General features: G+C 40.9%; 2 protein-coding genes across 6 annotated transcripts in view; one reads left to right on the forward strand and one right to left on the reverse strand.

Moving 5' to 3' along the window:
- PDS5A (PDS5 cohesin associated factor A) overlaps positions 1-2109 on the forward strand; it is an 80511-nt gene extending 78402 nt beyond the window's left edge. The window contains exons 33-34 of one of the 2 annotated variants that reach the window (XM_057407560.1): positions 178-328; positions 908-2109. In XM_057407560.1, the coding sequence (XP_057263543.1) occupies positions 178-328; positions 908-943 (187 nt within the window). In that variant the 3' untranslated portion in view covers positions 944-2109. The remainder of the gene's footprint in view (positions 1-177; positions 329-907) is intronic. The other variant, XM_057407561.1, reaches the window with a different exon arrangement.
- An 11539-nt stretch (positions 2110-13648) lies between these two features.
- Positions 13649-23988, reverse strand: part of UBE2K (ubiquitin conjugating enzyme E2 K) — a 40120-nt gene continuing 29780 nt past the window's right edge. For all 4 annotated transcript variants that reach the window (XM_057407567.1, XM_057407564.1, XM_057407565.1 and 1 more), the window contains 3 exons: positions 18934-19033; positions 15363-15491; positions 13649-15020 (listed from right to left, as the gene is read on the reverse strand). In XM_057407567.1, coding sequence (XP_057263550.1) covers positions 14946-15020; positions 15363-15491; positions 18934-19023 — 294 coding nt within the window. In that variant the 5' untranslated portion in view covers positions 19024-19033 and the 3' untranslated portion in view covers positions 13649-14945. The remainder of the gene's footprint in view (positions 15021-15362; positions 15492-18933; positions 19034-23988) is intronic.

Genomic DNA, 23988 nt, shown 5'->3' on the forward strand with positions numbered 1-23988 from the left:
GTAGTATCTGTGTACTCCCTTGCAATGCTTGTTTTATATGTCAGGTTCGTTAAGTCTTCATATCAGACTGCACTATCCATAGCCTGTAATAAGCCATCTGTATCAGAGAACTTCTTTAAATGTGTAATACCTCAGTGTTCTTGGAAAAAATATCAAAACATTGTTAACGTTTTTCAGAAGCCAGGTGCTTGGAAGTGATGGAGATTCACTGTTGGAGATAGACTCAAGTCCCGAATGTTCCCAAAATGCAATGGATCTTTTTAAGGCCTGTGGGAGCAGCCAGGAAGATACTGAGGATACAGAGATAGCAGAGGGAGGCTTCCTTAAGGTGTAGCAGGCATCTTATATAGGACAATTCCGTGTTTTTTTTAATTGTAGCTTATACAGTAAGATATCAAAACAAATCTGTCTGTCTGCTAGGAAAACATGTGAAAATAGTGTGTCTGATAGATTTTATTACTGCTTTTAAGTAGATGCACAACTTACTGTAAATATTTGAAAAACATCTGAAGTAATGCTTGTTCTTAAGAAAGGCTATTTTTACAAACCTGGGTAATTAAATACAGTTAATTCTAACAAGTTATCATTCTTATTCTCCGATTCCAGTGAAAGCTATGGATAAGTTATGTTTCTGTTTATGCTGAAAAAACATGACTCGGTTATGGAATAATTATTATTCAACTTGCATATTTTCAAGTTTCTCAGGAAGTTGTGCTATAAAATAAGGAAGTGAAGTTCTATTCAATTAACTGTAATCGCTGAGAAGGTGAAAGATGGAGTTGGAAAAAGTCACATTATAAAGAGTGTAAAAGCTAAAATGTAAACAATATAGGTAGGGTTTTGCTGCAGAATTGTAATTTGCATGTCCTTAAAATTAACTTTTATTTTCTCTTCTCCCCTAAAAAAGGTAAAAAGAAAACTTGCTCGAAAAGGGAGGAAATGAAGGCCAAATAAAGGCATGCTCCAAGCTTCTGCAAAAACTAGGATTCAGAAATTTCCTGTACAGGAACTGAAATTATTTCAAAACACACAGCTTTCAGCTCTGAAACCAGAAGGAAAACTATGCTTCCCTTTCACATGAAATTAATCCTTCTCAATGGAAATGTAAAGCAGAAACTCTTGAGAAAGAGGCTAAAAGCATCTGTACTTATTTCCCCAGAGACTTTTTTTATGAAAAGTCAATAATTAAGCAAATTGCTTAACACTTGGTTCCAGTTGCTGCATTCTGGAGTTAAAAAGTGTATTTACACCATTAATTTTCATGCTGCATTTTTTTTTTTTTAAAGGAAGTCAGAGGAGGTCCTTACACTGACGTTGAAAATTCATGATTCTAGAGCCAGGTATTCCCATGTTTCACAGCAAAAGTCTACTGAATGGATTTGAAACAAGACTAGAGGAAAAAGAAATCACAAAAAGTTTTTTTGCTTTACTTTTGGAGACTGTTTTATGTATAATTCTTTCTGCCTGCCTACTTTTCTGCAAGAATAGGATGTACAGATTTCAGTTCCCTGCTATGAAAAGTCATGTGGTGGCAATTTTATAAATGTTGCTTTCTGATTTTTATCAGAGTGGGAAAGTAATCACTTAAAATTATTATAAATTCGCAAGTAGACATTTCATTTTTTAATTTCCCTCCATTTTAGTTTAATATAATTTGCAATAAATGTACATATTGATGTTTGTTTTATAAAAACATATATCACTTTTAAGTGTTTTTACTCCTACGGTTCTGTTGGAATATTCTAAATTTTAAAGGAGTAAAGGCAGTCCAGCATTTGATTTTATAATGTTTGTCACCAGATTTTTATTATTGATGTAAAGAAAACAAAAAAAAATCAATTTTTAAAAATAGTTGGACTTTGGCAGCTTTGTAAGGAAAGTTGGAAATGTTTAGGATTGCTCTCAATTTTAAGCATTGTGCTGATTGGAAGTAAGTCTGTTTTGCATTTTGTCTTCCTGTCCAGGCTCATTTTTTTAATGTTTATTTTAGAAGATTGTTGCATCAATATTATGTTTCCTGGCATTGTTCAGCATAGATACAGTGTACACTTTTATGTACACATGATCATATTTAAGTTTGTTGCATAAAATAAACGCTTCTAGGTGTCATGTGGCAGTCTTTTAATTCCTTTTTTTATCTTTTTTTTTTTTTTTTTGCAGAAAAAGATACTTGCTGTATCTGTGCATGGTCTTGGATGTTCCTAGAAATACTGAATTGAGCAGAGACGTTGTAATGCAGACGGTTACTAGTTGAAAAGGGGGTTTAGGTGAAGTTACACTGGGTTTATCTTGTAAAGTTTTATGGGCAGAAGGGGGCTGGTCTGCAGAGTGACAGTGAGCAAGCCCTAATGGCTTCCCCTGCCTCCACATTTTTCCTCTGCAGATTGGTTTGAAATCTCTTGATTCGTTGTGGAAGAGCTAGATACTGCTGACATTAGTTAGGATTACTTGCTCTTCTAAAATGGGTAGGGTGTGGTTCTGTGCTTTTAAGCAATGACTAAGTTTCTTAAATGAGTTTTCAACTGGTGCTACAGTTATTTTTCCTCAGTAACAGAGAAAATCAGACTCTCTTCATAAAGCAGCGCATGCTGCATTCTCAAAAGCAGCCTGCATCGTTTTGACTTGAAGGATCTGAAATGGCTTTGACAGAGGGGAGACTGGGATATTTAAAAAGCATTTAATGACATGTCCGTCAGGGCTTGGATTCCCAAAACTGAAATAATTTCACGAGATGCATTTAGTTATCATAGCGCAGTTTTCTTTTTTAGTGCCCTGGTCACATACTTCCCTCACGGAAAGTTACGGTATTTTGGTTTAAACTCAGTTTTAAAGTGTTTTTTCTAGATGTTTTTAGCTGCTATGTAAAAAAGAAACTCTTTTAGAAATGAGCTCTGGTAGCTACTGGTGTGCCTCGAACAGTGATTTGAAACTGGGACTTGACACATGTTGCAGATATGCAGAATTTTCTCCAAAAGCTTTGATTTTTGTGAAGTGGGGAGTTGCTGGGGTTTGGATTTTGGTTTGTGGGGAGGGTGTCCCCGGTTTTGGTCAGTTTTTAATCAGCTTAAGTGTTAAGTAACTCAAGGAATCATCATAGAATAGTTGAGGTTAGACAGTGTTCTAGAGGTTCAGTGCCATGCCCAGGGCAGGCAGTTGTTTTTGCACAGTTACGCAGGTTTTTTTGTGCTGTTTTGTGGGTTTGTTTGTGGGGTGTTTTGGGAGGGGAATATTTTTGGGGGTTTTGTTGGGTTTTCTTATTTTCTTAATAAGGAGACGTTTGCGTTATTCCCTTATGTTGATTATCAGTATAATTAAAGGTTGATTATCAGTAAAGTTAAAGGAAATCAGTCCATTCATGCAGCAAGTTAGGCTGGGCAGAATTGGCTGAGCAGAATGCAGCATGCAAAGTACAGGAAAGGTCTGCTGGTGGCCCACTGGTTTCTTGTCAGAACGTGCCCCAGAAAAGGCCCCCCACTGCTCCCTCTCCGAAGCCCTGAGAGGGCAGACACCACGGCACAGTTCAGAGTTGCCTCAGCAATGGACATTTCCTGTAAGCAGTGTCCTTTAAGGCCAGGGGTCCTTACAGCAGTCTCACTTGCAATAAATAGCAGGTCGTTGGAACCATCAGCCTCTATCAGATATGGGGAATACAGGCATAGTTTTTATAGATGTGTAATTGACGTGTTGCTAGCACGTCTGATGCTTTGAAACTATAATCTGTTACAGAGAAATCAGCATAAAACTGTGGAATTAAAGGCAAGTTATTCCAGAGACAGAGGTGGGGGTTTTGTACTTCAAGATTTTACATAAGAATGGGGATTCTCTCACTGTAATGAGAAGACTGATGCTCAGAGTTTTTCACTTGTTAATGTGTGATAAAGAATAAAGGGAAGCAGATAAAACCCAGTCTTTACGGCTTCTATCCAGTGTAGGATTTAAAGGTGCTGAGGTTTCACATTCAGTTACACAGATCTAAGTTCTCATCATCTTTAAGTTCCCATCTTCATAGAAGTCTGGCTTTGTTTCTTAGCAGACATACATTTATTTCTGTGTCTTTGTGTCCTCTGATGCCTGGACTGCACGCTTTTTGTAACAGTAAGACAGGAAGGCTGCTCTGAGAGTGTACTTTGTAATACACCAAATTAAACCTGAAGCACTCCACAAAATTAAATGTGAATAGTTGTTTAGACAAAATAATGTTTTCTAGAGCAATCTTAAACAGAAAAAATAATACACATTACAGATCTTTTCTGCACATGCTGAGAAGCCCCTAAGCTTCATAACTGATAAATAACAAATCCTTATCTAAAATGTACTTCCAGCCATCAATTAGGTACTTGGCGCATGTTGGACCAAGTCTGGCATCAGACTAAGGCCTGAGTTTCAAGTTAATCAGTGGGGCTGTCACAGCTGAACTGTCTCCTCTAAAGATGGAAAAAGATTTGGGATCACCAGATGTTTACAATACACAGGAAATGCTCTTCCATGCATGTGGAATCATCCATGTGGATCCTAGCTGGCTTCCATGTGTGCTCCATTATTACGTATATTGGCAGTAAGAGGTTGGCTTGTGCAGGGAAATCAAGTCCCAGATCAGTGCTCGGGGAAATAGCCAACACTGCAGAAGCTGGACTGTGAAGTCAGCTTGCCAGCCAGGCTGCAGGCGTGCACAGTGATAACCAAGCATTAGTCATAAAGTAGCTGGTCTCAGCCCAAGGAATTGCACCTTGTGCAGGAACAGGTTTGCATAGGGAATAGCAAGGTGTTAAACAGGAATTGGCACAGTCATTCTGTGCAGCAGCACTTTATATGTCCCTTGAAGTCTTCCCCTGCTTAGCTTCCTGATGAGGAAGTCGTCCTGCCAGTGGGTATCCCAGGTACTCAGATGGTCAGAGGGAAGCTCAAATAGTAAAATAAAATACTACCCAAGTTCAACAGCAGCTTCCACTCCTGAAAGAGGTTTTTAAGCACAACATTCCCTGGATCCATTTGCCTTAGGATCCATTTGCCTTAGTTCCTGGAAGGCAGCAAATGCAATCAAACTTCTTCAGGAGCAGAACATGGAAGTCCTGGTACAGAAGCAGAGGCTTGTCCGTTCCCTGCCGCACAGCCCAGGTCAGGAGAGTGCATCCAAAATGTCTCACTCCTGTAGTTCTACATGTGAGAGACAAAAGAGGGTGAGCAACCCAGTTTCTCTATTCGAGCTCCCCCTCTGTGGTCTGTTTCTGACTGAAGGTGGCCCAGTCCGATGGCTCCCACTGGACATTCCTTAGACCCAGCTCACTGTGATGACCCACAGGATGACTGCTGTCACAAATCTGACTCACCACAAAACCTTAAGTTCAAAGCAGGAACATCTCTCACTCAAGGCAAGTTTCCAGCCTTATTTCCTGTGGTCTGAAAGGAAATGAGCAAGTGTTTGGGATTTGCAGCTATTTGTAAAGACATGAGTGGGACCACAGCAAAAGGTTGGTTCAGGTTGGTTCAGATAAACCTGCCCCTCACCCAGCTACAAAAGCTGCAGCAGCAGCCACACGTACTGCAGTAATTGGCAGGAACAGCGTTGTACCTGGACTCAGCTTAATGATGGTGTGAGCGCATTCCTGGGGGCCTTGGTGTCGCTCTCCAAACTGCACATGAAGAGTTACTGGAACCATCACAACAGGCAGCATGCAGTCACCGTGCCATTGCCATGGAAGACGTCTTCCACCTGACCTGATGGAAAGACCTTTGTGACTTGCATCAGAGCATCTTCTCTGTTCCTGCCTAGCAAAAGACATGACGAACTGTGATCAGGGAACTGTGCCATGGCTGGATGTGTGAGCCAGGACGAGGAAGAGTCAGGGCTCATGGTGACTCCTTCAGCTTTGGCAGGAAATGATTCTATGATTCTAAGGCGCTGTTCAACTTTGAACATCACCAACTGCACAGCTAGATCCAAGGTCAGCAGAGCTGACATCACAGGCGACATGGAAGATCAACACAGGCAAGTCCTGTGTTACCTGATGAGGAGGGATGACCATCAGGAGACAGGTCTGCTGCTCGCTGGGGGCACAGAGGTTATCCAAGCTCATTTTTAACACATGCTGGCAGCAGTGTAGCTCGGCAGCACATCAGCTGAGGCCAGAAGTGTGACCAAATAACCTCAGGTACAGCGAGCGTCCTTCCATGACAAGGCTGTGATTTCAACAGCCACAAGAGCTTAGGTGTGTGTTCACAATGCCGTGAGGCAGGTGTGCTCCAGAACAAGAAATACATGTTTTGCTCCATCAGTTTGGGCATCTAAATCTCCTCTCACTGCCCTGGAAGCAGAGGTTGATGTGTGTTGACCCTGATGTGCCAAAGCTGATGCAAGACATGGAAGGTGATGGTGGCTGAGTTGCTTTGATGTTTGGTCCAATGGCCATAAAGCAGGTGGGCTGTCACTGCATGCTCCAGAAACTTGATGCGTGATACTCTGGTTTCTTACCTTGGCATGCCGTAGCTGCACCAGCAGCAGCTGTGTGGGCAGCAAGGCACAATACGTAGCTTGGGACCCTACCCTGAGGAAAGCTGGGACATCTTGTGAAAACTCAAATACCATTTGCTGTGCTATGTATTGAGGTACCTCTGCATCATCCATCTCAGTACTGCCCCAAGACCAGAAATGGAGTGGGCTTAGGCTAGCGGCAGAGGTCCAAACCATCAAAAGCGGGAGATTTACATGCTGTCTCCAGAGCACATGTGGGGTGCCCTGCATGGACGCAGCTGCCCGCTGCCCACAGATAAGCTTTTTTCCACTTTTCCTGTGAAATGAGGAGAGATTGTCCCTGCCCAGGTAATTCATGTGATCCCTCTGTGGCTGCTTCCATCCCCGAGTGCTCCAGGAGAGAAGAGAGCAAGCTGCAGCCTGGATATAAATTATTCTGGAGTCCTCTAAAATGATGATGATTGATTGTTTCCATCGCGCACTACTTGAGCTCGGCCTTACATACACAGGGTTGTGTCAGGAGCTTCACCTTATGATTTTCTCTTCCTGCTCATCCAGGGTTTTTTTGCCAGGCCATTGATTCATGACCCCAAGTTCAATGTGTCAGAGTGGAGCCCAGATCCAGGAAGGCCGCCATGTGGGAATAACGCAAGGGCTGTCTTGTATAATCTCCTGCAACCTTCAGGCACCAGCCCTGCCAAAGCACTGACGCAGCAGCTGTTACTGAAATCCTCCTAAACAGGATTATGAAGGGAGCGCTGACCTGCTGCAAACCCAGTAATTAAACCAATGCATTTATTCTATTGCAGCCGAGGCTGACAGCAGCTTCCTCAGTGCCTGGGCGGTTGTGTGCACAGCGGAGGCTTTGGGAGCAGCAGAGCTGTGATGGTGGCACTCTGCTGTGGAGCAGCAGGAGCAGTGCTGCAGGAGGTACAGCGTGGAGGTGCAAGCACATTAAAGCTAGTAAGACACTTGCCATCACGGTCAGATCTCAAGTCTATTTGTTATTTGGTCGCTCTTCACCGTTGCAATCCCGTAACAGCTCTGGTAAGGTGTTCCTTGTTTCTCCTGAGGATGGCTGTGGAAGCTGCTCAAAGCAGTTGGCCAAGCTGATACTGGAATGTCATTTGACTCAGCATCTCTGAGCTGTTTTCTTTCCAAAACATCATACCTTTTAACCAAAATGTCTTGTCTTCAGTCTCTTTGCTATCAAGAGGGCTTTGTCATTTCACATCTATGCAAAGGATGTGGCCCTTTTGTGTCTATTTGCTATTTTGGCAGAAGCATGTCTACTTCCAAACAGCTCTCTCTTGTGACAGGTATGGCCTAGAGCAATTTACTCCTGGAATTTTTGATGTGGTTCAGACCACTGAAGGAGTTGAACACGGCAGATGTTGCAGTGGGGATTGTGCACGCTAGGCAAAAGAGGAAGAACATCCCTGCCCCATCTCAGTGGGTCGTTCACCTCTAGGTATTTTGCACACATAATTCCTCTTGAACAGCAAAAGCCGTAAGCGTGAGGTGTTTTAATTCCACTTGAACCGACAGTTTCAGTTCCTTTAAGCCACTTTCTGTGCACCTGACATCCGACAGCTTCCCACAGCAATATGAAGATGTGTCGGCCACCACTTCCAGGAACACCAGGACCTGGTGTTCTTCAAGCTTTGTGTTGAGGGAAGTTTAAACCTATGGAGATGCCAGGACCAGCCCATTCTCTGAAACTTGCTGAACCAAAATCCACTTTGAAGCATACCTGTCTCATCTGTAACCAGCGAGGGTTACTGCTTCAAGGAAGCCTCATACATGCTGTGCACCCAGGCATGGAGTAGGTGTTTAGCATGGGGACAGAGCCCTTGTCCTGACACGGGCAAGAGCTGCTCCCACAACATAGAAATGGGACAACTGTGTGGAACTTCCCCAATCTCTCCAACAGGACCAGCAGTCCACCAGCTGTGAGAAGAGTCACTGGAAAGGTGGAGGAAGGGAAGAGGTCAGGGCAGGGAACCCAAGGTGCTGGCTGTGCACAGTCCTTGTCCTGCCTGCTGTGAGAGCACAGGGGTGTGGACTTGGGTTGCTCAAGGGTCTGGTCTCTCAGGTACCATCAGCACTAAACAGTTTCTCTCCCACCTTCTCCCTAGAACCACCAGGCTCATTTTCCCCTCCCCATCCCAGGCAATTACCCTTTATTTTACACCAGGCTGTCACAAACCCACCTAAAGGCTTAACGTATTTCAACACAAAGTAGCCACTAAGTGAAGCAATGTAATTTATTTGACATTATACCAGACACGGGTGCTCCAGATCCAGACTTGACCTTAAAACAATTTAAAATCCTGGATATGCTGCATTGGCAGTGTCAGAGTTACCTGCCCGAGAGCTAAACGTGTCCATGCCAGCTACTGAAACAGAGAATTAAGTACAGGAGAAGTTGAGCTAGTAAAGCACTGTCAGTCCATGACAACTGTGAACTCGCTTCCAGTGCTGGGGTGCTGGAAGAGATGGCAAAGCTGCAAGCGTTTCAGTATAAAGCAGCTCTCAGTTACTTATGTTACAGCAGTGTCTAATTACAACAATTAGGGATATGGATTTAAGCAATGTTTTTCTCAATTAATGGGCAGCCCCAGCCGAGGGGCTGGGGAGTGCTCCCCCTCCCTCTTAATGAACAAGGCACCACAATACAACATAGCTCCTGATGGCAGCAAGTGTAAAGAAACAAACAACAACCGCCCCACACCACTGTTTGAACATCATAAATTGGGCAGCACTGTCCCAACTGGCAGAACCTGCCCAGACACCTGCAGAACCCGCCCAGAGCCACACACACCTGAGCCCTGTAACAACGCGCTACAGCCAGTGTTACTCCCCGCTCATGGCTTCAGCTGCGCAGACTCCATCTTTCAAACCACTTTACTCCATTGAACAAATGCTGACAAATGCCAGAAGCAGTGGATAGTATGTACTGGTGGCAAATACATCCATAGTCATCATCCCTACCACGTTCTGCTACAGCTGGGAGACAGTGCTGTCACCCCCCGCATGCAAGCACTGTAGTTTAGATGAAGTCCGTAGTTTTAAATGCAGAAAGATGAGATGAACACGAGCAGTGCTGGAAAATCCAAAGAAAACTTTCTCCTCTGAGCTGTCTCCCCAGAAACAGCTTTTGAAAGGAGACAGAGGTGCTGCATCTGTACATGTTAGGCTATCACGAGGCAGTCAAGTTGAAGTAACGCGCATCATTACACACCTTATATTTACATCATCATCTCCACAACTTTTTCATATGCATCACAAAAACAATCACCCCTTACTCTCTCATAACAGACATGGAGGCAGTAGACCCTGTAACCTCAGAACAACTGGAATTATCAGAAACCAAATGAAAGCTGTTTTCAGGGAAACATGCATTTATTGTGAAGCATTCCCAGTGAAAATCAACATCTTTTAAAATGTGTGTTTATTGAAAAAACCGTTTGTGTACAAAAGTGTTGGTGTAGCTTTTATTTTCAAGACAAACCCCACTGACGCTGCATTCCAGCCCACCCGCTCCTCCTGTACAGGAAGTCTGTGCCTTGGGACCCAACCTCCTGCCATGGGTTGTATTGGTCTTTATCTCATATTTTCAATTAGAAAAGTCAGAGGTGCGGATGGAAGAGGTAAGTGAAAGCAGGGCGCTTCAGCAGTTGACATCAGCGTTTGTATGATGGCAGCCTCCTTCAGACACCACAACAGAGCACCAGCAGCTGCCGTAAAACGGACAAGTACAGCATTTTCACAGTACATTTCCTCATCTGTTGAGTCATTATCTTAACTCACATTACCAAAGGATGGCTCAGCACCGTAAGCGACCAGCTAGCTATTTAGATGCCTACAAAGCAGGAAACAGCAGAGAAGGAACATCACATCACAGTACAGTGCAGTGCAAATGATTTGCAAGAGTCTGCCCAGTGAGAACAAATCTGAAGTCAAGTTGCTACCTACAGAGCAGTGGAGCTGGAACACCCAAGCAAGAAGCAAACTGCAACCAGGACAGTTGGTCTTGTAAGTAAGTCTAATGATGAGTCTGCTGATGACACTACCACCACAAACGGGAAGAGCAAGCTACATGACTTACTGATGGGTTTGGAATAGACCAGGAAACTGTCAAGAAAGAAGCAACTGCCCCTTTGTCTAGCCATATGGGAAAGCTGTGCCTGGAAAATGAGGACAGGAACAGCAAAACCAGCTGTATGGTCTTCCCAGAACAAGCTTTAGGCACCCAAGGAGCATCTTTACTTTTACACTTTAGCTCTGCAATGCAACAGAGTCCATGATGAAACTCGCTTTTGCTACCTGTTGTTGGGCTGATTGCCCATCAAAGCCACAGGAACCCAATCCCAACCCAGCAGCCACGCTCACTGAGGTGCCCCTCATCAACACAACACAGCAGGAGCTGACACCTCATCTTCTCATTGCATCTGCTCATCAGCAGACGTGATGTTAAACTATCTTTCACCGCTAAAGTATTTAACAGCTCCCCCTCTGGGCAAGCCTCCAAGGCCAAGCTGGCTTGTGTTGGTCTTCAGGAAGGAAGTGAGGGACATGCACACCACAAGCTTTCCCTGTGCACTGAAAACGGAACACTCCACCTTCACAGCGCAGGACCAATGCAATAAATAAGAACTCCTACTGGAAACTGTGTGTTGATCCCCCCCTCCGACTCCCTTTCCCTATAAAATAAGCAATCCATATGCTCCGGAGTGCCTATTCTGATTCACAGCTGCTAAGCTTCAATTTGCATAGTTTAAATGTTTCTGTTACCCACCGCATAAAACACAGACTTGACAAGGTAGACCTTCTGTCTGGCTATTTAACTCGGCCTTTCAGACAACAAAACAGATCCTCTATTCCTTGTCAGTGTTCCAACACTAATTCACTTGGAAAACAGTTAAGTACAATGATAATTAAAAAAAAACAAGACATACTCCTACACCATTAGTACCCAATTGCTCAGATAAATAACACCGAACCAATTATAGTCAAGGCCCCATGTACTCTGTGGCAAGATAACGACAAGAAAAAACAAGTTAAAAGCCTGGGATATGCAGAATGAACAGCGCATGTGCCACAGCTTTCAGAAGGATATGTTCCTAAGTTCGTGTCTCCAAAACGTACCCATTTGTCACACTGAGAACACAGCTTGTTCACAGAAGCAACAGGAGGGAGCCGTGAATCGGCAGCTGGGGGTGGGATGCAGTCAGGGCTTTTGGCACTCACGGGAAGATGAGGCTTTTGGCAAGAGGAAAGGGCATTTCTCTGCCTTTGAACAAAGCTGTACTGCACTCTGAGGAACAGGACGAGGTAAGAGTTTCTCGTTCCCCACCAACAAAACAAAACGGGGATAAACCAACTTTCCTGGATGCACATTAGAACGCTCATCAGTGAAATACGACTGATGCTCTGGTAATCAGTAACCACCATTGCCAATACCTGGTTTAGAAAAATGGGGCCATTTAGACTTCAAAATTAGTTTCAAGCCATCTTGTTACATGATAGAGGAAGACAATGCAGGATTTATTTGTACTTTGAAACCAACTGCACCCATGTGTTATGTTCTTGTTGTAAGAAAGCAGTAAATGTGCAGCCCAAGTCCACAGCTGGAGTGGACTCCGTGGCAACTCCACATCTCAGAGAGCACAGGGCACTGAATATAGTTTAGTCATACAGAAAACAGAACTACCATTTTGTATGTACAAACTCATGATAAACTGAACATTAACAGCAAAATTCCCAGGGCTCAGCCCCAGCTGCAGTTAAACTAACCTCAAACAACATTATCCCTATATTCAACTCTGACTGATAGTTACCAGTACAAAAACATTCCTTATAAAGGACCCGCATGTCAAATTCAGAGGGACTTCAGACTGCAGATGTCTCCTTAATACTGGGTCGTGTTGCCTTCCCCACTCACTTCTGGAGAAGCTTCTCTTCTGCCAGCACCTGAGCTAGCATTAAAGTATCTTTGCTATCAAGTGCAAGGATGGAGGGCAAAACCCAGTAGCCATCATCTATACATAAGGGGGAAAGGAAAGATGAGTGTTTTGCAGTAGAGAATGAGGTAACTTCATGACAGAAGTAAAACCTAACAGCATTATTTCAGAGGTGACCGTGCTCACCTAAGAACCATTTCCTCTTCCCCCCCTTCCCCTGGCTTCCTTTATCCCTTTACATACTGTTGGAAAAACCCGCTGTCCTTCAGAGACTAATCTTATCAAAAGACACATTCAGAACTGGTAAGTTTTATGTCCCCAGGAATGACTTTCAAGTTCCTTCTTTTGATAAACAGCAGTGAAGAACAAGGGAAAGTAGTCAGCAATTTACAATTACCACTAGGGTAAAAAAACCCGGTGTTGATGTAATCAAGAAGTTCTTAGCCTGTATAACAGAAAAGACAGCAACTTGAGATTAACACAAGTGGCATTCTGCCACAGTTTCCTACAGTCCCTGGTTTTCATCTACCAAACCAGCTGAACAGTAGCAGTTCTTGTTAAAAAAATAAATAAATATAAGATGAAAACAACTCACTTCCTTTGGCATCATTGCAAATGATTTACACTAACTCAAGAAAACCGATCACTGACTACATCTTAAAAAGTAATATGTATAAAGACTAAGCAAATGCATTTAGTATTGCACTGATATGAGTTCAAAGTATTTACTGTCTGTGCCCTGAAATATTTTAGGTTTGGACACACTGGACAGAGCAGTACAGGGAACATCCCTGAACTAGCTACGCCTCTACAGCTCTATTTTCTAGTTCTGTTCCCCTACCACTATGCTCTAGATATTTAACAGGTACAATAATGTTCCTATTTCCTCTAGTATGATTTATAAACAGTGTGTCTATGAAGCGTGAAACTATTTCAACTTGTACTTCATAGCTCCAGAAACCCCCCAGACATGTATTTCCCCACCCCATTAATCCACAGTTTAGGAGAAAAATAAAACAAGTGTGGAAAAGATGACTTATACAGTACTCCATCACGCACAAGCCCCACTCTCTAGTTTCAGGATTTCTCTGAACTTCCTTGTCAGATATATTCTTAAAACTTAGCATCATATTCACAAAGACATTACAGCTCTCTTTAAATAAATGTACTAGTGTTTGAAGTTGCAAAACTAATAATTTTCAAGCTTTTGCACTCAGGATGAAATGTCATTTTAATACGAATAAAAAGACTGACTGTATGTACAAGTCAAGGTAAGACTTCAGTTCTCATTTATCAGAAACATCAATCCAAAAGAAAGCTAAACCAAGAACACACTTCTACTTCTATGTGCATTTGAAGTATGTACAGAAAAACACCAACACAGCCTCCATGTGTCAAGTAGAGAAAAACGCAAGCAATGATGAATTTTAAAGTACCTGGTAAGCAATCCTTAAATCGAAGCCCAAAATAAAGCTAGAGAACTGCTGCACAAAACAGCTGATTGCATCATATCGAGTACTCAAAGAAAATATTCTTTAATTCTTGGTACACTAGAGAACCAGAGTTTTCCTCCTTCAGACCCACTGAAATCATTTTATCCAGAATGTACTGAAGAACATTTTACATCTATTTCAGAATAAAAAAAAAAGAAAAGAAAAGAAAGAAAACCAGCTCCATCTTTTTGTGCTATATTGAGGCATACTCCTTGTGAGAGCGTGTGGAAAACATGATGGATGGAAATCATTACTGATAATTCAAAATGTGTTTTTTAAACGGGAGCCTAGACTACTGTAAATGGCACACATAATAACCAGAGATGATGAAACATGATCTAGTGAGGATTTTCAGCTATATGATGTAAGGGAGAGGAGAATTGAGTTTCCCAATTAATCAGCTAGAAAGAAACCAGTTCTGAATAGGTCACCATTTGGAACTTTGGGTAAGTCTTCAAAGTCTTTCAGGAAAAAAATAGTTACAAGAACAATCAAGTATTTCAATGGTGCTCTCTTCAGCAACCCTACCTAATATGTCTATTAAGTACAAGCATGCAAATATAGGTCAATCCACAGGCACATAGGATCCATGTTAAAAACAGTAAGATAGCTGTGATGAGTGGCACCAACAATTTTGATGACTAACACTCAAAAATGTTGCTTTCTGAATTACTAAATTGAAATCCTGAAGCAAGTTCCTGCTAGTCTTCCTCACACTGCTAAACACTAAAGTAGGCATGGGTTTTTTTTCCCATTATCTTAGCTGAGCTCAAAGAATTTTTACAATATTTAGTAAGAAAAAAAATTAAAGTATTTCCCCTTTTTAAATTTACACAGACGTTTAATTAGCTTTATTTACAGAGCGTTTTTTTCAGTCTCCAATAGTGCCTAGATAGCATCATCAGGTAAGAGTGCCAGTTTTAAAAGAGAATCTATATAGAATCCTAAAAATAACAGATGGTGATGCTCCTCCAGAAGGGGCAAGCTGGACTACTGAAGCAGCTCTCTCTACATGGCTCAGTTACTCAGGAGTAATTCTGTTGCAGTCTCTACATCCCATGATTTTGAAGACAAGGCCACTATTACTGCATTCTGCAATGAGAAAGAAAAAAAAGGCAATATTTTCAGTGTGTGAACCTGCAGCTCTGAAAAGTGGAAAAGTTCACAGATTAATCACAACACATTAGTTCACCATGTGTTAAATCCTAAGAGGTTACAGAAAAACTGCTTCAAAAGGCAGGTGTAGCTCACAAGATTATTAATAATGTTGTATTTTAAAATTTTGATTCTTACAAATAATTAGCAAAGCAAAGATTAGACCGACAAAGGGTCACGGATATGGCAAGACCACTTCAGTATACTAATGACTCCCTCTATTTAAATACATGTAATTGCTCTGCCCTACTGAAAAATACGTAAGTTATATATACTTACCCTATCAAAGCCCATAGCACAAAGGTTTTCTATTTTTTTGGTGTATTCTGGACTAGAAACTGGTGCTCCAGCATACACATGTGCCCAAAGTCGAGCTGTCTGTTTAAACATTTCTGGATTTTGTTTGTACTACACAAGAGAGAGAAGGGAGGAGAAGGGGAAAGTTAAAACAACTCAGCAATCCAACCAAAAAGCAAGATGATATGGCAGATTCCAATCCATCGTTCTTTCTACAACATCATCAGCAGTGCTTCACACCGATCATACTGCTAGTTCAGAGATGAAATCTGGAGGTGAGGTTTACACACAGAGTAAACCTAGGCAAACACTTCATTTAATGCGTTTGGCTTTAGGTTAAATTACACGCTATGGGTGTTCTAGTATGTATAAGCACATACTGCTCTCAACTGCACTGATGAAAAGTAGCTATGTTTAGCACAGCAACTGAAAATTTGTATTCAGTGTGGTAGAGCAAAAATTATCCCTATGTTAATATCTCCTGAATGTACATATGCATACTACTCTAAAGTATTTCTGTAATCATTTCAAATATGCCTGGTTTTATACACTTCAAGTAGGTCTGCCGGTTTTCCATCAGGGCTGACGTTTTACTACCAAGCCTCCTCCTGAAAGTAAGTATATTGTATGTGCAAAAGAAGGGCGGAAAAACAGGTGAGTATGTGCAAAAAAGCCAGGAAGCTGTAACTCTTTTCATGTAAGCTATTAATTATTGGAAAAAAAAAATCATGCAGGGGATGTAAATCTATTTTACAACAATCTCATCACAAGTTTTCTAATGAACAACTTTACCACACGGTTTTCAGAACTTGAAAGCCAAGAAAGTGGGTTATCTGTCATAAACTGTACTCAGAAAAGCAATGCGTTTTCTATTTTAGCAAATTCTGCATGTAATGTCAAGTTCAAGGGGGTTTTATATTAAAAAAAAAAAAAACACAACAAAACTCTTTCCCTTATTCATTAAAATGCAGGTATTCCCATCTTTGGAGAAATAAATTCTAGCTCTAAATAATAAACCAAGGTATTAAGAATTACATTATTTAAATATATAGATGCATTTTGAAGACAGAAATGTGGCTGATTATCAGTGTAAGCATTTTATTCATACATGAAAACAATCATTTAATCTATAAAGCACTGTCAAAGTGAATATAATACTTTTACTGCTGTACTTTTTAACCTTACCTCTCCTAAGCAACACACATCAACTACACTGCTTTGTGTGCTTTGTCCACTTCCCACTCGTTCTGCTCCACATAATTTGTATATTTACTATCTGACTATTAGCATTGAAACAAACATGGGAGACAATCTATTGTTGGAAATAACTCACTGTGTTGCAAGTACAGTGGTCTGTAATACATGTCTTTGGATGTAATGAGTAGAAAAGAGGAAAGATTAAGTTATGCATTAGTAGCATCCTCAAGTACTATGTTCTGCTCTTAAGAGATCTTCCCCCAATCATTTTTTTTATATGTATTTCAGAACACTGCCAAGCCTAGAAAGCAACTAACTGAAGTGTGAAGGATTAGTCATAACTGCATAACTGCATCTTATTCAGAACCAGCTTTCAGTGGCCTACAAATAAAATTCCTTTACTTAGGTATCCGTAAATACTCTAGCTTCTCACTGAATTGAGAAAAGCCTAAAGGCACCTTTTACTGATGTCTCTATGTCAGGAATCTGAGGCAGTCAATGCTGCTGTACTTAAAAAGAAACAGCAACCAGCTGAAGTAGTTCTGACAACTGATAGCTGGTGTCTGAAAATACTGCCGTTATTCCAACAGGATTTCTCCCTGGGATTCAGCTCAAGACCTTGTAGAACACTGCCATTTACCTGGACAGCCTCGCAGTCTAACACATAGTTTAATAAACAAACATAATGAAAAATAAGCGTGGAGGATAACAAGAATAATCTTGTGAATTTCTGGTTTTGGAGAAAAAAACCCCAACCCACGAAACCTCCAAACAAACTAGACCCCAGCACCAAATAAAACACACGAAGGAACTGGGTGTTTAGCACCAAATCTCTCAAAGATGTTATAATCACTTTTTATCTACACAGACATGCTTGTAACTCAAGGCCAAGCCCCAGTAGAGTTTCCATGCAGGTAACTGTAGGGAACAGGAGAAACTGAATCCTCCCCGTAAGCCAGACCACAGTCCCACTGGACACATCCCCACAAGCACCTGAAAGGCAGCCTGGAAAATTGCTCTTCTGAATCTAGGAAGTTTCATGAAGTTTTCTGCCTGAGAAAACACTCCAGCCCAAAAGCTTCTACAAGTCTGTTAGGATTCCCACACAAAATTCTACCACTCGGCCAGAATGGGAAACGCTATTCTTGTTCTTTGAGAGAAGGAAAAAGTGGGTTTGTTTAATAAAGAGAGGCTGACAGCCTAGGCACACATCTGGCAAGAAAAAACAGTGCAGGGACATGCCTGGTGGCCTCAATAGCCTCTGCAACAATCCTCCCTGCGCAGAGGAATTCAGTCTGACAGAACTGTTCAGGGACATTTGTTCAGAGCAGCCTTAGAAGTACTGCAGAATCCCACAAGCAAACCATTTGTACTACTGAGTACAGTAGTAGCAAACAACTCTCCACACCCAGTAGTGCAAAGGGCAACCTCTAAGTTTCTCTCCAAATCCTGCCAGGTTTGATAAACTGCTAATTTATCATCCTACACAGATTTTACAGGGAAGGAGTGCACACTGCCTCCCTATCTTGGAAGGTCCTGACTTACAGGAGATACAGATGAGACTGATGCTGGAAGAACCTTGTAACTGCTTTGTTCTTTCATTACTGAAATACACCCTACTACCAGTTGCTGGGGAAGCCAAGCCTTCTCTCTCTTTTTCCCCCAGAGTAGAAAGGAAAAACAACACACATACTTGGGACTTTGTTGAAAACTGTCAGACTATTAAGTTATGGAATGACTGTTCCCATCTTTCAACAACACTTCAAACAGAATGACATCATTCCTGGTATGGCATCAGACCCAAATGATATTTTGTTGGCATTTATGAGTTATTGCTACTGTCTGAAAAGTAACAAACCCTGTCGATTATAGAATTCTGCTAATACAAATTCAACCAGCGACAGTCATCCCAAGTACTTGCAAAGGCAAAAATACACAGAATGCTTCATTCAGATAAATCGCTCCTCGGGATTAAATGCAACAGTAATTCATCTGAAGTCACTATTCATAAAATTGTCATCAAATAAAAGGCTCAACAACATTTATATTCATAGGAAGAGGAGCTACATACCAAGCCATTTTCAAGGAACCCTGTCAAGTCAAAACTTTAAACCGATACAAATTGCTTTTCTTATAATAGAAGCCTTAGATTTTAAAAGCCAGGTTATAGTGGAAGTCATTTTACTATGCTGTTACCTTCCGACATTCCTGGCAAGCTAAATAACTCACACTTACTGCAAGGGAACTTTTCAATAAATTCTTTAAAAATCTTCATCTCCCCCAGGGTTTGGGACCTAATCCGAGTTAGCAATGGTTACAGAAGTGTTACAAATTCACAGTCAACTGAGTATCTTACCTGGTTTGCCACTACTGCATCTTGTGGATCATCTGGTTCTGCAGCTGCCAACAATGCTTGCAGCGATAACAACACCGTTCTTAGAGTCATTGCTGCTGCCCTAAAATTAAACATTTGAAAATGACTTCATCAAATCTCATGCTTGTACTCACCTTTGCTGCTGTACTAGTATCATAGAAGATATGAGGACATGTACACATTTGATATCTAAGAATCGTAATTTTAAACTGTTGCAGCTTATAGTTATTAGAATACCATTCTATATATTTCAATAAGGTTTTAAATGTGGACTTTCTTTTTAATATTGCTTTCTTCAGATTTTGGAAAATAAAGTCCTTGACCTGCAGATTTGACCATGCCCACTTAACAGAATTCAATTTATCTGAAAAATAAAAATGCCACTTTGAAGTTTGTGTTATCCTTCGTTACTACCAGTAACAGCACCATGTGTAAGGTACATACAGAGCTGCTAGCCCCTGCGTGCTCCCTCTGCTGGCACTCTGCATAGCAAACCACCATACACAGAACTAGGGACCTGTATTTTAAATACTTGTAACATATTAGGAATTTTATACGTTAGGTATCTTTAGCATTACACCGGTTTTAATACGACATTTTGCAGTAAAATGTGAACAATTCAGTGAATTAATACTATAGTAATAAAAAGGTCTGGGTATTACAGAATATGCAATTGAAAATACTAATCTCAGCTTCCTCTCATTTCAACTTCACATGACTGTCAGAAGCAGGAAAACATTCTGTAGTCATGACGGTGCTGTAAAGTCACTCTTTTGCCCCTGTGAAAGAACACTGTCGAAGGTAGCACAGGTCTAGAGTCAGAGCTTCTACGGTTCCAAGTTCTGATAATTAATCTTGATCTCAAAGCATAGTTAGACAGAGACCTCAATAATTTAGTAAGGGAAAACCAAGTATGTTCATTAAAAAAAATATCAATAAACACTCAGAAAAGTATGAAATGGTTACACACTGTAAATTTGGAAAGTTGTAACTTTTTAAATACACAGTTAAGTTTTGATCATGAATACCACCTCTGATCTACCATTTCACCATGGCACATACTGGAAGCCAAACAAGGACCCCACAGAATCCGTGGAAGTTTAGTATTTCAGCTGATTTGAAGTGTTAAGCAGACTCTTAATTGCTGTGGCAAAGACAGATGCTCAAACCAATACACAAAACTGCTTACTTTCCATAAGAACTAGTAGAAAGGTAAGTGGGGGAAAAGGTGCCATCTTGGATTTGAGTGAAATGTCAGAGGCAAGTTGTGAAACAGGCATCCAATTTCTTACAAACTGCTCCATTTTCAATCAACGGAAAATAGTTTCTTCTTTTCAAAAGACTGAAAGTAAACGCAGTCTGTTAGAAGAGTCTGACCTGACAGTCCAGATACTTAGGAAACAGTCTGCAAATCTATTTCCAGTCCCAGACTTCAGAAATGTATGTATTTTCCACTACTTGGGCACCAGTATTGAAGTATTCCAGCAGAGTACACTGATGAACAGAGAACAGATGCTGGTAAAATGCTTGATGTACGTTTGTGACACCCACATATTATATTCCTAGATCACAGAATCATAGAATGGGCGAGTTGGAAGGGACCTTTCATGATCATGTAGTTCCCACCCCCCTATAATGGGCAGGGACACCTTCCACTAGACCAGGTTGCTTAAAGCCCCATCCAACCTGGCCTAGAACACTGCCAGGGATGGGGCACCCACAGCTTCTCTGGGCAACCTCTGTCAGTGCCTCACCACCCTCACATTAAACAATCTTTCCTAGTATCTCATCTACATCTACCCTCTTTCAGTTTAAAGCTACTACCCCATGTCCCACAGCTACATGTCCCCGTAAAAAGTCTCTCTCCAGATTTCTGGAGGTACTGGAAGCTGCTCTAAGATCTCCCCTAAGCCTTCTCTTCTCCAAACTAAACAATCACAACTCTCTCAGCCTGTTTTCATGGAGAGGTGCTCCAGCCCTTTGGTTATCTTTGTTGCTTACATCTACAGCTCTCCTGCTATGTCACAAGCCATTTAAATACAGCATTCTTCCCTTATTGTTTCTAATTCTAGATGATTTTTCCTAGAAACTCTTTTTGTTTTCAGCTTGATAATCATCACTGAACTTTCACAGTACAGTGTTCTACATGAGAACGCAAGTGAGAAACATCCCAAGTGACTGAGATTTTAATTAGCACACATTGTCCCATTCCAACTGCTGCATCAGCTTGAAGTCCCTCAAGCTGAACTTTGCAGACTTAAATCATAAAAAAACCTTTGTGCTTTTAGATCCGGATTCTGACAAATCACAACCCCCTAACAACATATCATTATCTTTTTCCAATGCTACTTTTTAGTAACTAAACTTTAATTTTCTTCCCAGAATTTCAGATTCTCTTCCAGTTAAATTTAAGTACTTCAGGTTCCAAGTCAAATGCTTCTTCCAAGCCCAAGAACATTTCTTTAAATTATAAAGCTGGGGATTAACTAGTAAGACTGTATTTAATCTGATAACACCTGGTTACTGAAACATGTCCTCAGTAGCATTACACGAGCCCAGCTAACATAGTAAACTGAAGAGTACAAAGTATCTTGGTTGAATTGGAAACACACCCCCAAAAAACCTCAGTGAAAGAGCACAGAAATATTTTTGCTTTACCTATGCTATTATACTGTTTTAATTTCCTGATCTTTGTGATGCCTACTTGTTTATATGCTTGAAATTAATTTATTCAATGTACACATTGATTACTTCATTCACAGTGCTGCTAGAAATAAATCAATGTAATGCAACAGGTTGACTATTCCAGCATTCAGATGTTACTGAATGCTGAGTCTTTCAGACCTTCCTATGCTTGAATGGATGCAACTACTTTTATTTTTATGCAGTGACTTTCAGGAACTACCACATCCACACACTATAAAACCTAAAGTCTTCTTTTCCCAGTTAAAGATTTTAATTACACTATCTACTGCAGTTAAAAAAAAAAAAGACTCAACATGAAGTATCTATCAACTGTAACCGATACTAAAGTTACTTTCATCAAATAAAAGCTGTTCTGCATTTGCCTGTATAGAAATCCTTCTATTTTAGAGAGACCTGAAAATATTCCCATTATTTCAAGTAGAGAAGACACAGAAGGGGTCACAGCCAGTTCTGCCACTTTTGCATGCAATTTACTTCCATTCACACTGTACCTTCTAGGAGTAGAAAGTATACCTTGATGAGCAGGAAGCATTACTAAGGACCAAAGGTGCCATGGATGCCCAGAACAAGGGTATCTCTGTTCTGCTATGCCTGTGCCAGCTACCTCTGGCTTTCAAGACTGCTAGGCCCCTGCAGTCTTTCCTCATTTGTTATGTTTGTAGATTTTTACATAAAGCATACTGAGACTTGAACTTCTGTTCTGACATTCCAATTTCAAAGTACGCAATAAAAACAAATACCTCATCCATTTGGATATACAGATGAACGCACGCTCAGAGAACTCAAACTCTGAAGTAATAACTTCACAGACAAGACTAGCTACATGTGAAAAAAGGTTCAAAAATGTAGCTTACAACTTATTTTCAAGTTTCATGTCTCAAAACGACTTTCATATCTCACACATATGAAAGTCTTCATTAGACATAAATGTTTAAAGAAGTATTCTTAAAAGAAAACCTGTTTTTTACAGATTTTTTACATTTACAGAAAACCTGTTACTGCTTCAGCTGCTGTTTGTATTAAAAAGAAGAAATTAAAGCTTGTGATTAATGGTACAGGAAATCCAATGTATTTTGTGTAATTATTGTATACTCATGTAACATTTTCTACATTTAGGACACCAATTAGCTTTCCTGATCAAAGTAAGAAAGAAAGGCTTGTTCCTTTCTATGGAGCTTAGTCTTAATTTTTCAGACATAAATTAAAATTCTCAGAAGAAATCAGAAAATAGATTCTCACTTCCCAAGTACCTTAAGAAGCTCTTCTTCCTTCCCATTACCTTCTTTTGACAGAATAAAGTGAATGGAGATGACTGTCCAGAACTACATTTGCAGACACTCATAAGGTAGTACCTGTTCCTCATCAGCAAAGAGCACAACCAATTCTCATCATCAGTTCCAGAGGAAAATCTATGCCAACAGTGGCACAAAACTAGAAAACCAAACACACGTCACACAGCATCCCCACAAGCTAGAGAAGAATGTGCTGCAAAGAAAGTTGCATTTTCCTTAAAACAAACTTCCAGTGGAAAAATAGAGGTCTTCTGCATTTGCCAGTGCTTGTCAAGGGTTTATTTTTCCAGAATAGAATCCTGAAAAAAAACAGAAAGATTTCCAACCCTTCTTACATTTGAAGTTTACATCTAGGTGTAGGTTTATGAGCAAAATCTCATGGAGTTCAAGCAATTCCCTTTGCTAACTCAAGCTAGCTGCGGACTTGGATCTTAGTTTTTTTTTCTCCCCTCTGTCCCAAAGGCAAGGTCTTGTATCATTCCTGACAGACTTCTGTCTAATCTGTTCTTAACTGGAGCCTCACAGGTTTCTTGGAAAATATATTTTAATGCTTCACCATTGGTATTCTTGGTATTCTGCATGCTAAAACGGCTTCCCAATCTTTCATTATAGATCATACTTGCTTAGATCATATTTGCTTTTTATTTTATTCTGGATTTTTTCCTATGGTTCCCATCATTCTTGGAATACAATGCTTAAAGTGGTTACACTGCTACAATGGAAGCCTAACCAATAGTAAATAAAAAACGAGGCAACTTGTATCATGAGTTTTGCAGGCAGAACTGCCTACATCCTGGCATCCTATTTGCCTTGCATGTTACATTATATTGCCTTTGTCCCATGACATTACTGGTTCCTGCTTTCTCCTAAAGTTTCCAATAACCCTTGACTTCTGCTCCCATCCCAAAAAGCTGCTTAGCTATTGTGCAGGCTTGCAAGTTCGGCATCTCCAAAATGGGAGGAAAGGCCAGCAACATCTACCAGTGAGAAGCAGAGCTCACTACAGGGAAGCACTGTCCCTACGAGAACATACGTATTT

This window comes from Pezoporus wallicus, unplaced genomic scaffold (assembly GCF_028554395.1).
Source record: "Pezoporus wallicus isolate ANWC-B61680 ecotype Strahan unplaced genomic scaffold, APGP_CSIRO_Pwel_v1 contig_2492, whole genome shotgun sequence".
In the NCBI taxonomy this organism is placed as follows: Eukaryota; Metazoa; Chordata; class Aves; order Psittaciformes; family Psittacidae; genus Pezoporus; species Pezoporus wallicus.